Source organism: Chiloscyllium plagiosum, unplaced genomic scaffold, assembly GCF_037043375.1.
Source record: "Chiloscyllium plagiosum isolate Xiang-an unplaced genomic scaffold, Cpla_swu_hap1 HiC_scaffold_8, whole genome shotgun sequence".
Classification (NCBI taxonomy): Eukaryota; Metazoa; Chordata; class Chondrichthyes; order Orectolobiformes; family Hemiscylliidae; genus Chiloscyllium; species Chiloscyllium plagiosum.
The window spans coordinates 74,668,262-74,683,404 of NW_028270146.1; the positions used below are offsets into that span (position 1 = coordinate 74,668,262).

Genomic DNA, 15,143 nt, shown 5'->3' on the forward strand with positions numbered 1-15,143 from the left:
AGATGATTGGAAAATCGCTGTTGTAAACCCCTTGTTCAAGAAAGGATCAAGACAAAAGATGGAAAATTATAGACCCATTAGCCTAACCTCGGTTATAGGTAAAATTCTAGAATCCATCATTAAGGATGAGATTTCTAAATTCTTCTAGTGCAGGGTCAGATTAGAACAAGTCAGCATGGATTTAGTAAGGGGCGGTCGTGCCTGACAAACCTGTTAGAATTCTTTGAAGAGGTAGCAAGTAGGTTAGACCAGGGAAACCCAGTGGATGTTATCTATCTAGATTTCCAAAAGGCCTTTGATAAGGTGCCACACGGGAGGCTGCTGAGTAAGGTGAGGTCCCATGCTGTTTGAGGTGAGCTACTGGCATAGATTGCGGATTGGCTGTCTGACAGAAGGCAGAGAGTTGGGATAAAAGGTTTTTGTTTGGAATGGCAGCTGGTGACAAGTGGTGTCCCGCAGGGTTTGGTGTTGGGGCCGCAGCTGTTCACTTTATATATTAATGATCTGGATGAAGGGACTGGGGGCATTCTGGCAAAGTTCGCCGATGATACAAAATTAGGCGGACAGGCAGGTAGTACTGAGGAGATGGGGAGGCAGCAGAAAGAATTAGACAGTTTAGGAGAGTGGTCCAGGAAATGGCTGATGAAATTCAATGTGAGCAAATGCAAGGTCTTGCACTTTGGAAAAAAGAATACAGGCATGGACTAAACAGTGGGAAAATTCATAAAGCCAAAGTACAAAGTGATCTGGGAGCGCTAATCCAGGATTCTCTGAAGGTTGACTTGCAGGTTGAGTCCGTGATTAAGAAAGCAAATGTCATGTCATTTATCTCATTTAGAATACTGTGTCCCGTTTTGGGTCCCAAACCTCAGGAAGGTCATACTGGCACTGGAGCATGTCCAGTGGAGATTCACACGGATGATCCCTGGAATGGTAGGCCTAACATATGATGAACGGCTGAAGATCCTGGGATTGTAATCATTCGAGTTTAGGAGGTTAAGAGGAGATCTGATAGAAACTTACAAGATCATATATGGCTTGGAAAGGGTGGATGCTGGGAATTTGTTTCCATTAGGCGGGGAGACTTAGAGGGAGGGAGTCAATTTAGAATGGAAATGAGGGGACATTTCTTCAGTCAGAGAGTGGTGGGCCTATGGAATTCATTGCCATGGTGCGCAGCGGAGGCCGGGACATTAAATGTCTTCAAGGCAGAGATTGATAAATTTTTGATCTCGCAAGGAATTAAGGGCTACGGGGTGAGTGCGAGTACAGAGTCATAGAGTTATAGAGATGTACAGAACGGAAACAGACCCTTCAGTAATTGAAATGCCCATCAGCCACAATTAAATGGCGGAGTGGACTCGATGGGCCGAATGGCCGTACTTCCACTCCTATGTCTTATGGTCTTATGTTGAAAGGTAGCTGGAAATTGCTATAGCTGCAGTTGTTCATTTCAAAGATGCATTGGTTCATGGCCAGTCCATGAGTAATCATATCAATGCCCCTTGCCAGAAGGTGAAGCAATATTGATAATGCAGCCACAGCAATGTAATTCTCCCATCAGCGATGTCACAAGGGGCCAAAGCTAGCTCCATTTCTTTCCACAGCAGCTCAGATGGATGCACAGTGATACTTGTGGAAAAGTTGGTGGTGTAATAATTTATCTGGAGAAATAAAAATGACAGATGCGCTCCTTTAAATCATGCAGGCTAATTGTCATCAAATTGCTCCTTCCATGTTTATCCTCTCAAATAAATCTGCAATGACAATTCAGGTTATTTTGTTGCTAATCATAGAATAGTTACAACATAGAAGAAGGTCATTTAAACCATTATGTCTGTACTGGTTCTCTGCAATGTCAAGTCACACTGTTCCTTTGCTGGGTCAATATCATGACATTCTATCCCTCGGGGCATGATGGTTCAATGTACAGCACGTGGACTGAAACAGTTCAAGAAGGGTACCTAACGTTGTGCAACAAATGCTGGCCAGCCAGTGATGCCCATTCCCCACGACTGAAAAAAGTAAAAACATCTAGGGCTTACTTGGAGGCTAATTCTTTTGAATGTGAGCAGGAAAATCATTTTTGCAAAGTGGTGATAGCAGTTTGCTGGACCAAATGGAACATGGAACAGTACAGCACAGTACAGCCCCTTTTGCCCTGGATGTTGTGCCAACCTTTTATTCTACACTAGATCAAACTAACCTACATACCCGACATTGTACTATCATCCATGTGCCAATCCAAGAGTCGCTTAAATGTCCTTAATGTGTCTGACTCAGCTGGCAGTGCATTCCATGCACCCACCATTCTCTCGATAAAGAACGTTCCTCTGACATCTCCCCTAAACCTTCCTCCAGTCACCTTAAAATTATGCCCCCTCGTGATAGCTGGTTTCATTCTATCCTATAAACATTGCACAGGCTGAACCTTCAACTCTTTTTTTGTTGAGTTTGATAGAATCATTCAGCCTACTGAGTTTGCACTGACAAAAAACTACTCTAAATCTACACTAGTGCCACATTCCAACATAGCCTTGAATGTTATGACATTTCAAGTCCTCATTCAAGTACTTGTCAAATATTTTGAGGTTTCCTGCCTCAACTATCCTCCCAGACACTATTCCAGATTCCCTCTGGCTGCAAAACCTTTTCCTTAAACCTCCTGTAAATCTCCTGCCCTTCACCTTAAAACTCTGTCCCCTACATCTCAACATTATTGATCCTTCACCAAAGGGGAACAGCTGTTTACTATCCACCATACGCGTCATAATCTTATACATCTCAATCTAGTCCTTTCTCAGCCTCCTCTTCTCTGACTGGAGTTCAGACAAGTGAGGGGGATCTCATAGAGATTTATAAATTTTTAACAGGACTATACAGGGTAGATGCAGGGAGGCTGTCCCTGATAGTGGCTGCGTCCAGAACAAGGGGACACGGTCTGTGGATTTGGGGTGGACCATTTAGGAAGGAAATGAGGAGACATTTATTCATCTAAAGAATGGTGAGCCTGTGCAATTCATTACCACAACAAGTAGTTGACACCAAAACATTGAATGTATTCACGAGACAGCTAGATACAGCACTTGGATCGAGTAGAATCAAAGTTTATGGGGTGAAAGCAGGGTTAGGCTATTGGGTTAGACAATCAGCCATGATTGTGATGAATGGTTGACCAGGCACAAAGGGCCAAATGGCCTCCTCCTGCTCCTAGCTTCCATTATTCTGTGTTTCTAATGAAACCAAACCATAAGACCACAAAATATAGGAGCAGAAATTAGGTCATTCAACCCATCAAGTCTGCTCTGCTATTCAGTCATGGCTGATAGGTTTTTCAGCCACATTTTCTCACTTTCTCCCCATAACCTTTGATACCCTTGACAATCAAGAACTTATTTATCTCTGTTTTAAATATACTCAATGACCTGGCCTCCACAGCCTTCTGTGGCAATGAATTCCACAAATTCACCACTCTTCAGATAAAGAAGATTCTCCTTATCTCCGTTCTAAAAGGTATTCCCTTTACTCTAAGGCTGTGCCCTCAGGTCCTTGTCTCTTCTGCCAATGGAAACATCTTTCCAAAGTCCACTATGTTCAGGCCATTCAGTATTCTGTATGTTTCATTCAGATTCCCCTCATCTTTCTAAACTCCATTGGGTATAGTCCCAGAACCCTCAAACATTCCTCATGTGTTAAGCCATTCATTCCTGGGATCATTCTTGTGAACCACCTCTGGACCTGCTCCAGAGCCAAAACATCCTTCCTGAGGTTTGGGTCCAAAATTGCTCACAATACTCTAAATGTGGTCTGACCAGAGCCTTATAAGGCATCAGAAGTACATCCCTGCTTTTATATTCTAGTCCTGTCAAGATGAATGACAACATTTATTTGCCTTCCTAACTACTGCTCAACCTCCAAGTTTACCTGAGGAGAATCCTGAACTAGGACTCCCAAGTTCCTTTGCACTTCAGATTTACAAATTTTTTTCTCCATTTAGAAAATAGTCCATGCCTCTGTTCTTCCTATCAAAGTGCATGACCTCACACATTTCATCTAACATTTCTTTGCCCACTCTCCTAACCTGTCTAAATCTTTCTCCAGCATCCCTGCCTCCTCAATAATACATGCCCCCCCCCACCTATCTTTGTGCCATCTGCAAACTTAGCTTATCCAGCCTCTTCTCAAGCTAAACTGCTCCAACTTCTTGGTGAATCTCCTCTGTACTCCCTCCAGTGCAATCACATCCGTCCTCGAGTGTGGTGACCAGAACTGCACACACTACTCCAGCTGTGGCCAAACCAAAGTCCTGTGCAGATCCAACATAACCTCCCTGCTCTTGTAATGTATGCCATGACTGATAAAGGCAAGCGTCAAAAAGTGTGGTGCTGGAAAAGCACAGCAGGTCAGGCAGCATCTGAGGAGCAGGAGCGTCGACATTTTGGGCATAAGACCTTCATCAGGATAAAGGCAAGTGTCCCATATGCCAACTGAAGTACCCTATTAATCTGGCCTGCTGCCTTCAGGGATTTGTGGTGAAACATGCCAAGATTCTTCGGTTCCTCTGAGCTTCCTAGTGTCCTGGACAGTTACTCTCTGCGAGGCCTAGTGAGCTTTGTCTCCCCATTTTACCATCTGTACCTCGCTAACTATCCCTCCACCTCTATGGCATCCCTCTTGTCTGATTCAAGCTCCATTTTACTCACCACGTCCTTGGTACAGCTTGCTATTGCTAGGTTATCCTGGAATGGACTGGCATCCCTGGTGCCAGCAATACATTTAAAACACCATCGTGCACCTCTCAGATAAGCATTTCAGTCTGGAGCTGTCCTAAACCGTTTTAGACATTGGTCACTGATATGGCCACGAAGGGGAAATTGGCACCTTGCTTTGCTGGCAAGGACCTGGATCTCCTGCTGAATGGACAGAGGTGGGACATTCTGTTCTCTCAGGATCAGCAGAGGAGGCTACAACACCAGACCATGCAAGCCCAGTTCAACGTTACTACCTGGGCCAGTGCAGTCTCAGCTGTCTGAAGGGATGCCCTGCAATGTCGAAAGAAGATCAACGACATTGCCCACTCTGCCAGTGTGAGTGCCACTATCCAATACCTCACATCACTCACTCTATCTCTGCTATATATCCACATGCTCAACTACTCTTAGTATTGATTGCATCATTTTCTCCATCTCTCTCTCTCACCCATCCAAAACCCTGGCACCACTAACCCTGCATACCTTTCACACTGCCTATTCTCCAACTGCACCAGGCGTAACAGCTATGCCACCCACTTTCTTCTCCCTTCATATCTGTCTCTCTTTTGTCCCAGGAGGAAAGCAGCTTCAATAGAGCAGATAGAATCAATGTGGGCATTGGCCTTTCTCACATTTGTTTCCTCAGCCTTCATGTGGAACAGACTCTAACTCTATCTGCCCCAAGTGGCTGATTGACTGAGTCCAAGCCCTGGACTGATATCAGAGACTGCCCTTGAGTTACTATGCCTGGACCCCATGACAGAAGGCTATTTGCCTTAATTTGACTGAGGACTGCTGCCAACCATGACAAGCTTCCCAACACTGACAATTGTGTTTGTGCCAATTGTCAGTTAGTTGTGTGAGCCCTGGTATTTGGATGAGGAGAAATGCTATGAGCATCCTAAGGGGTTCATTGTGAGTGAGTGCTAAGAGAGCAAGGGAACTGCTCGCAAATGCAGCATGGACCAGTTCATGAGCTGGGTAAGTGACCATTACAATGATAGTTGCCAATGCAGCCTGAGGTGCATAATTGAAGTGCAGAAGATTCGGACATGTGCCATAGAGGTCTTAGAGGCTGGTACATGATGGATTCTGATGTCTGTGATCTGTACCCATGGAGGGTGCCCTGATAATCTGTTGTGTGATGACCAACATGGAAGATTCTCACAGCCAGCAGCAAGCTGAAGTCAGGAGGTACCCACTCTGACTTTCATATCGAGAATTCTTGGCATCTAGTTTGCTCGTGGTGGTTGTTAAGATAGGAAGCAGTGTATTAATGAGTGTGCAATAAACAAAAACACAAAAGGCTGGGGTTCTGAACAAGAGTCATATCAGACTTGTAACATTAACACTGTTTTTCTCTTTATAGATACTGTCAGACCTGCTGAGTTTCTTTATGTTCTTATTTGAGATTTCCAGCATCTGCAGTGTTTTGCTTTTATGTGCAGTGAATAAGACCGTTAACAAACGATCTTGCTTTTGATAGTCACCTTGCCGCTGCCTAGAATCTCGGCTTGATGCCTGAAACTAGTTAAAAATTGCAGCGAGTTGTTCCTAAAGTTGATTCAGGCTGAATTTCTTGTGTGTACTTATCATAGCCCACAATGCTCAGGCTCCTATAAAATTCTATACTGACTTTGGTAAGAGCACTGCTCAGGGTCACAGGAAGGTTATCAGACCATCAGTGAATAGATTAAGAGGAGAAATGACTAAACTTGTCATCTCAAGGGCCTTTAGGGAAGGGCAATGAATGCTGACCTTGCAAATGATGCTCAGATTCCATGAATGAATATAAAATGCTTGCATCATAGTTAGCTTACGGTGAATGGATTGAGTGCATTTTTCAGGTGACATTTTGTGAGGAGGTTTTGAGATAGATGGAGTTTTTATTCTTTGCTGGTTAGGTAACATTGAGCAACCTTGCAAGTCGAAGATCCACTTCTTTGTATAGAGTGCGAGAGAAGTGTGGAATTCTTTCTCGAATTCGTAATTACACTCTCTACCAATGATTTCAAATCTGTGAGTGATAGATTTTTGATACATAAAGGCATAATAGGTTATGGATCCAAGACAGGCTGGGTTCAGTTAGCTAACAGAGCAGTGAACAACTATAAACTCACTGCATAGGGAAACAGGTTTCAGAGGAGTTGAATGTTCAATTCTTGTCACTACATTCCTGTGCAAAGATAAAATTCAACTTTCTACCAGTTGACTCAGACCAAGTTATGTATTTTCACACAGGACACTGTTTGTTTGGATTTTCTTTTTAGTTTTGAAAGTGATCAATTTTATCAGAAAAAAATCTAGAGCAGAAGCTAAATTGTACTGGAGAACACTTACTAGGACTTCTTTGATTGGCTAAATCATTCATCAAAGGTAAGGGCTTTGATTCTGCCAAAAATAAACCTGGCAGGTGTGATTCAGAGGACCAGCTAGAGAGTGAATTTCATGCCATGAATCAGCCAATTAGAATAATTATAACAAAAGGTGTAGCATGACTGAGCTCAGAGGAACAGTTGTCAAGTCAGCAGCCCAGTATAATAGCTAATAAATTATCAAGCTGGTCAACAGTGCAGTGGAAAATCATGATGTTGGATCTGTAAGTTTTATAATTACAAGTGATGCTAAAGATGTTTGAAATATAACAAGACTTTTACTGCACTTCGATATAATTTGAGTGAAAGTGATGGAAAAATTTATGCATTCATTGATTGTCTTTTGTTTCAATTATAGGTATTACTCTGTCTTGTATCCTTTAGAGAGGAAGATCTCGGAGACAAAATCCCGGGATTTGGTGATCTACATCTGGATTCATGCCATTTTGGCAAGCATTCCAGTTTTTGCAGTGACCAATGTCTCAGACATCTATGCCATGTCTACATGCAGTAGTTCATGGAGCTATTCCTTTGGGCACCTGGCTTATGTAATTGTGTATAACATCACCACAGTGATCCTGCCCATTGCTGTGGTGTTCTTGTTTATGATTCTGATCCGGAGAGCTCTCAGTGCCAGTCAGAAGAAGAAAGTAATCATTGCTGCATTACGAACTCCGCAAAACACAATTTCTATTCCATACGTTTCCCAGCGGGAAGCTGAACTGCATGCCATGCTTCTCTCGATGGTGCTGATCTTCATTGTTTGCAGTGTTCCTTATGTGGTTTTTGTGATTTATCGAACCATTCTCAACATTGCTGACATCTCTGTCTTTTTGATGCTGACCGCAGTCTGGCTGCCGAAGGTCTCCCTGCTGACTAACCCGTTGCTCTTTCTGACGGTGAACAAGTCTGTTCGGAAATGTTTAGTAGGCACTGTGGTTCAGCTCCATCGCAGGTACAGTAGACGCAACATTGTCAACTCTGGTGGCCTCACGGACGCTACTCTTGAACCTGGCGTCCGTTCAGGTAGTCAGTTGCTGGAAATGTTCCACATTGGACAGCAGCAGATCTTCAAACCCTCTGAGGAGGATGACGAAAACGAGATTAAGTCACTTGGGTCGGCAGACTGCCGGCAGAAAGACATAGCCACCTCTGTTGAACAGACTGTAGTGGAAAAATTTACTGCACACACCAGTGACTCCCCTACAGCAGCTGGAGCGGCAGCTGCACAACCTCTAGATTCAGATGTAATCTCCGACAAGTATGCATTGCAGTTCGGCTTTGGCCCATTCGAGCTGCCCCCGCAATGGCTTTCGGAGACACGGAACAGCAAGAAAAGACTGTTGCCTCCCTTGGGCAACACACCGGAGGAACTGATTCAAACGACTGAAAAGCAACCAAAGTTTAGAACAGAATGGAAAATAAGTCGAAATAATAAAGTTAGCATTTTTCCGAAAGTGGACACTTAGTCCTTCGAATAAATCCAGCTGGCGTTCTGGAAACTAACTGCCCTGGAACACCACAGCACAGAGTGTCATTGTAATGTGTTGTGTGTCAAAGTAATTATATATAAAGAAAAGAACAAGCTTCATACCAGGTATTTCTTTCGATAGAAAGCAACATTCTTGAGCATTCTTATTAGAAGGATTTGTTTCTAAGGTTGTTGTTCATCTTCAGCTGAAGAATTCTCTTCACCATACCTTCAAAATTGTGCATATGTTTCATATTTTGATATGAAAGAATAAGTGGATAGTACTTTGGTTTAAACTGTAACACTTCAAAAGTGAATGAACTTCCAAGTGTTTGAAAAATGTTTATTTTCATACACAATTTATAGAGGATTGCTTAACCTTTTTTTTAAACTGGTGTTTAGTTTGTTGTGACAATGTGGGAGAATCAGCAATTTTTTTGGATTCTCTGGAATATTTTAACGTGCATCTTATTTGAGCTCCTTCCTGCGAACCATCATCATATCATCATTAACATGCCCGTAACGACACAGAGACTCAATTTGTAATCATTTAAAGTAGAATTTAAAAGTTCATGTGAGGGCAGTATTTGTGGTTCTCTCACCATTCAAAGCTTTGCAGCAGTTTTTAAAATTTATCTCCTGAATGTGGGTATCTGTGGCATTTATTACCCATTTCCCATTGCCCTGCAAAGATGGTGGAGGCCATTCTTCTTGAGTGGGTTGTTGCAAGCTAGTGACACCAGAGGACAGTTCAGAATCAGTGGCACGGGTGTAGGGATGAAGTCACACATAGGTCTGACTAGGATGGAAGTTTTCCTGCCCCAAAGACATTACTGAACCTATTAGGATTTTTGTGACAATCCAACAGCTTCAGGGTCACTTTTATTGAGGCAGCTGTTTTATTTCTAGCTTTATTTGTAACTGAACTCAAATTTTCAAATTGCCAGGCTGATATTTGAACCCACACCAGTTGCATTATTACTCCCGGCTCTGGAGTACTAGTCCAGTAGCATAACCAACACAGTACTTTACCCAGTTATAGGGTCGTCGGAAAAGCACAGGAAAGTCCATTCATCCGAAGAAGCCCATGTTCGCTGTTTACAGAGTAATCTGATCTGGTCAGTATCATTCCCTTGCACTGTCCACACAGTCATGCAAATACATTTTCTTCAAGTTCCTGCCAACTTTCTTTATCCTCAAATTGTAGTTTTTTTTGATGCATTGCAAAGCCATCACCTTTCTATTTTGAGGCACCATTTCTGACAGACCAACTTGACCATAAATTGATCTGTAAAGTGACATGTCTATCTGGTATGTGACCTCTAACGTAACCAAAAGAGAGTGCAGATTGAACTGTATTGAGCAGCTGAATTATTTCAATCATTTTTCGATACTATTAATATTACAGTGTTATGTTTTATGAAAGAAACTTAAGTTTTTCATTAATCTAGTTACTGTATTGCATCTTTGGTATAAAAATTTCCACAATGTCATTGTCATGATGTTATGTGGTCAGTATTTTTACGATAAAATAATGTGAAACAAATAGTTGTGCTCTACATTTCAAGTTGTTAATAGTTTATAATGTAACAATATTTTTATCCTTTTTTATTGGCCTGAAACAGTTGACTGGCAGAGATATTAGCCAGCTTTTAAGCAGCATGAACGTGTTTGTTTATTACCTTCTGTGTATTTGCAATTCGCATTACTGGAACAGCCACATATAACTCCATGTCCTTGCCATAAACCTCATGGATGTGGTATTAAAAGAAGTTATTGTCCTGATGTTGCATCTTTGCAAGGCACACTTCGAAGATGAATCAATGTATATTGTTTTACGTTAAAACCATTGTATAGTTTGATTTTTAGAGTGATATCAGAATTGTGGGCATAATATTGTGTCACTTCCTTTGATAACATATCTATTTATATAAACATACATTTAAATTAGTACACTTCACATATTATAAAACACATACCTTATTGTTATTGGAAACATTCAACTCTTCTGGAGAATTTCCCAGATCTTCCTAGGAGTGCAATGTCGCTGAATTTGTGTCAGGGAAAGGTGAAACATTCGGGGATATCCCAAAGCACAATTTTAAATTGACTGACAATAGACTGTTCCGTAAGAATTTTTTATTAACTTTAATGCAATGCCACTCTCTGTGTTCCAGATTATTCTTCAAATATTCCTTGTGTGACAGTTCAGTACAACACATTGGATTTAATATAAGCATTCATGGCAAGAGCATCCCACCTTTGTTCCATTTATTTAATATTGTGTGCTTAGGTAGAACTATGTTTATTTGTGTTTGAAAATGTAGATCTGTCTAAAGAGATTTGATTTCTGTTTATGCTGTTGCAAAGTGCTTTTGTTTGATTCTTATCCAATATGCAGCAAGAGACAAGCAATTCAAAGATCAGTATTACCAAAAACAGTTTCAAGTATCTGAAGCCAAGGCAAATATTAATGTGAGTTTATAGGAGATAAAAGTTTTCTTTCAAAATGGAACCCTTTCAAACAAATTAGTTGATTGTGACTATCACAGCAACACTAGGGAGGTGAGGAAATGGGGGACTTGCTTGTTTCCATTAATGGTGCTTCTATAAATGTAAATTGTCAGCACTTTCACTTCTTCCAGGACCGGTCTCTTTGCTTTAATTGGGAACCATTGGTCTTGGGTAAATTGTCAGGAAGGTTTTTCCAAGTATGGCACATCTTCTACAATGGTGAAATGGCACTGGAAATAAATTACAAGGCAGGAAGAAAGAAGAATTTCAAAGGCACAAAGTGGAGGAGGTGATTTAAGGGAGAGAACTTGGTCTCTGATCCATCATAAAACAAAGCATTTCATGAAAGAATCATAGAATCCCTACAGTATGGAAACAGGCCCTTCAGCCCAACAAGTCCACATTGACCCTCCAAAGAGTAACCCATCTCCGTACACTATATTTATCCCTGACTAATGCAGCTAACCTACATACCCCTGAATACTATGGGCAATTTAGCATGGCCAATTCATCTAACTTGCACATCCTTGAGCTGTGGGAGGAAACCCACACAGACAGTTGCCTGAGGCTGGAATTGAACCTGGCTCCCTGGTGTTATGAGGTAGCAATGCTAACCATTGAGCTACTGTGCCACCCTACAGTACCAACTCTGTTGGGCCTCGAACCTGAAACCTTTGAATCCTTTCAAACCACTAGAAGTCCAACTGTGGATGCTGGAGATCTGAAGCCAAAACAGAAATTGGTGGAGAAACTAGGGAGGTGGGCAGAAAGCAGAGTTGACCTCTTGAGTCCAGTGACTCTTCATCAGAAATTGTGGCAAGTTGTCAAGTTTAAGTTCACATCTGATAAGATTCATGTTTAAATTCCTGTTCACGTTCATACCTGTGCGTGTTTTAAAGAAGTTTCATTTATTAGTAAGTCAGTATTTCACTGGAGTTTGTTTTTGCTAGAGAAAACACTGATTATGTTTAGTTGCCATTGGAAAAGATTAGATTGATGGGCAAGATTCTTTTCGGAAATTGTTTCATTGCAACTCTGTAAAGTGAGTTGGCCAGGATTTTCAATCTTGGTTTAACGTCCTTAATCCGCACATTATGTTTCAGACATACCTACCCAGTACATGACTAATTAATGGCAGGGATGGGCTCATTGTCGTGTGGATTGATTCTGGAGGGACAGCTTTTCCATGGGAGGACCACTGACCACAATCGTGACCCAGAAACTGCCTTGGCTCATGGAGTGAGCTGGCAAGGAGGGGAAGTTAGCACGAGCTGTGTGTCCCTTGCATGATTGCTGCAGCCCCTAATACCCTACCATGAAGCTTTCAGACAGTCCAGGAATGATCCTGCAATTATCAATCATTCCTAGTTCGTTTGAAAATGGCTCGGAGTTGGGCTGGTGTGGTGAACCAGAACATAGCCTAGTCATGTTAAACTTCTGAAGAAGGGCTTATGCCCGAAACGTCGATTCTCCTGTTCCCTGGATGCTGCCTGACCTGCTGCGCTTTTCCAGCAACACATTTTCAGCTCTGATCTCCAGCATCTGCAGACCTCACTTTCTCCCCATGTTAAACTCCATGCCTGCCCAATGGCAGTCTGCATCCCAGAACTAACTCAAACATCTGCCCCAATGTTACACATGAGTCTGTCTTGAGAGACCACTGAGCATCCTGGATATACAGGGTAAAATTTCTTTTTACCAAGCTTGTACAAACAAATTTCTTGTCTCATTTGATTTGCCCTAATAGAAAGGCCCACTGAGTCTTGAATTTTGCTCCAAGGCAGATCTTGAATGTAGTCAGCTCTGCCAACCACAGATATGGATTCTAAATGCCCATAGGTATGACTAATGTTGGGGCAGGCTGATTAGACTGAAAAGATTTGCCTAAGTCTCCAGACTATCACAATGGTGCATTCTGTTTTGACAACTGGAGGAAACTTTATTCCATTGATGTCTTTATAAGAACTTATAATAGGCTGTTCTTTTTGTTATTTTGTTTCATTAGAAACCCTACAGTGTAGAAACATGCCATTCAGCCCATCAAATCCACACCTACCCTCTGAAGAGCATCCCACCCAAACTGATCCCACTACCCTATCGCCGTAACCTTGCATTTTCCATGGCTAACACACCTAACACACATCCCTAGATACTACAGGGCAATTTGGGCACAGCCAATCGATGTAACCTGCATATCTTTATAAAAAGCACATTTTTATGGCATTGTATGAACAGCTAGAATTGTTGATTTTTTTTACTCTCGAGCAGTTCCATATGCTATTGTTACATTGTCTTGTTATATGGTATTTACTGGGTGGATAGGTACAGAGGGCCATACGGAATTGGCATGGAGCTATAAAGGGCATGAATTGGCTTTGAGTTGAAATGGAAGACATGGGTAAGAATATTTGACCTTACCTTTCAAAATGTTCCCACAGATTACGGAGTAATTGGTCAAGATTCTATGAAAGTTTTGTGGGCTAGAAGATACTGATCCTCACAATGGGGCGAGGCCAGGCTGAGAATACAGGTGGCTCTCCTAAAATGCGTAGGTTGCATCTTGTGCAAACATGGGTTATAGAAAAATCGCTCATTAGAAACAGCGCTTAAAGTGTTGGCAATGTAATTGCGTTACAGCCAACATGTCTTAAAAGTTCACGTTTTAGAAAGTGTCCCCAATCCGTCAATTGTATCACAGTGATTTCGCGCTAACGAAACATGCGTTATAGTAGAACAACCTGTCCAGGAATCCTACATGGTTATAAAATACCAGTGTGAAAACTGGGAGCACTAGAAACGGAGGCAGGAACCCCAGAATTGGGTCTTGCCTGCCATTTTTAAATGGCTGTGGTGTCATTGCGACTCTGTGAAAATCTAGGCCACAGTATTGGTGATAACATTTATTATCAGTGATCTACTTACTGAAACAGGTTATTGTCAGCTATCTAAAAAAAGTGCCACACTGGACTAGACAGGTAAAGGTTTTTGCAACCTGAAGCTGCAACTAATCAGATATCTGCAAGATGTATTTAGGAGAAATTCGAGAACGAGATACTTATGACTTGTTCACACAGATTACGGAGTAATTGGTCAAGATTCTGTATTCCCAGTGTGGATCGTCTCATTCATATGATGCACATACGATCAAGTATTTCATATGTTTATGAACACATTGACTTGCATTTTGTAAATAAAGTACTTTTAAGAACAATGGATATGTTGCTGTGCTAAATAAAAATCTTTTCATTTAAATTCTATTTAAACCATTGAAGTTTATACTGAAGGAACTTCTATTTTGGTTTTGCTGCACTTTGGTATTTTTTACTTGTATATCTCTGATCAGGTTATGTTCCTGTACGGTTGAATTTCAAAGAAGTCAATTCTGATTAAAGATTTATTCTATGTGTTTTCCCATAGCAAAAAAAAAATCCCACATTTGTTAATTTAAAAGAAATCTTCAGTAGGATCAGGTGAAATCAGTGTTTGTTACCCGCCCCTTGGCTCTATAGTCCATTCATCAGCCTAATGGACAATTGGTTTCATTTCAAAGAATATTAAAATTTAAATAAAGCCCTAGTTCATTTTGATGGGAAACTACTACGGATTCAGATGTTTTCGCATCCTCAGATTTCCTGTACCTCAGTCTTAACTCCAGAAATTCTCCCCTGAGAATCCTTCCTGAGTAGTCAAGACTATTTGGAATTGGAAACAAAATCTGTAGAAATAAAATAGTTAATTATTACCTGTGACAGTAGAGGCTGTCATTCTTTACTTGAAACATTTGTTTACTTTTATTTCTATCACTCAACATTGGTTTGTCCTTTTCAGCAGTGTATCCAGCAATTTTCCTGCTTTTTCTGGACCTTCTCTTTTGTTCCACCTAACCCTCCGCCGCGTTTTCAACAGCATAAAATCCATCACACTTCACCGTATTTTTGGTTCCAAAGAATCATTTTGGACTCAAAAGGTTAACTGTCTCTCTTTCACAGATGCTGCCAGACTGATTGTGTTTCTCCAGCATTTTCCCCATTT

General features: G+C 41.4%; 1 protein-coding gene across 5 annotated transcripts in view; it reads left to right on the forward strand.

Annotated features, from left to right (window-relative positions):
• Positions 1–14,374, forward strand: part of gpr176 (G protein-coupled receptor 176) — a 115,141-nt gene extending 100,767 nt beyond the window's left edge. For all 5 annotated transcript variants that reach the window (XM_043697953.2, XM_043697952.2, XM_043697960.2 and 2 more), the window contains exon 3: positions 7,485–14,374. In XM_043697953.2, coding sequence (XP_043553888.2) covers positions 7,485–8,595 — 1,111 coding nt within the window. In that variant the 3' untranslated portion in view covers positions 8,596–14,374. The remainder of the gene's footprint in view (positions 1–7,484) is intronic.
• Positions 14,375–15,143: the final 769 nt, after the last annotated feature.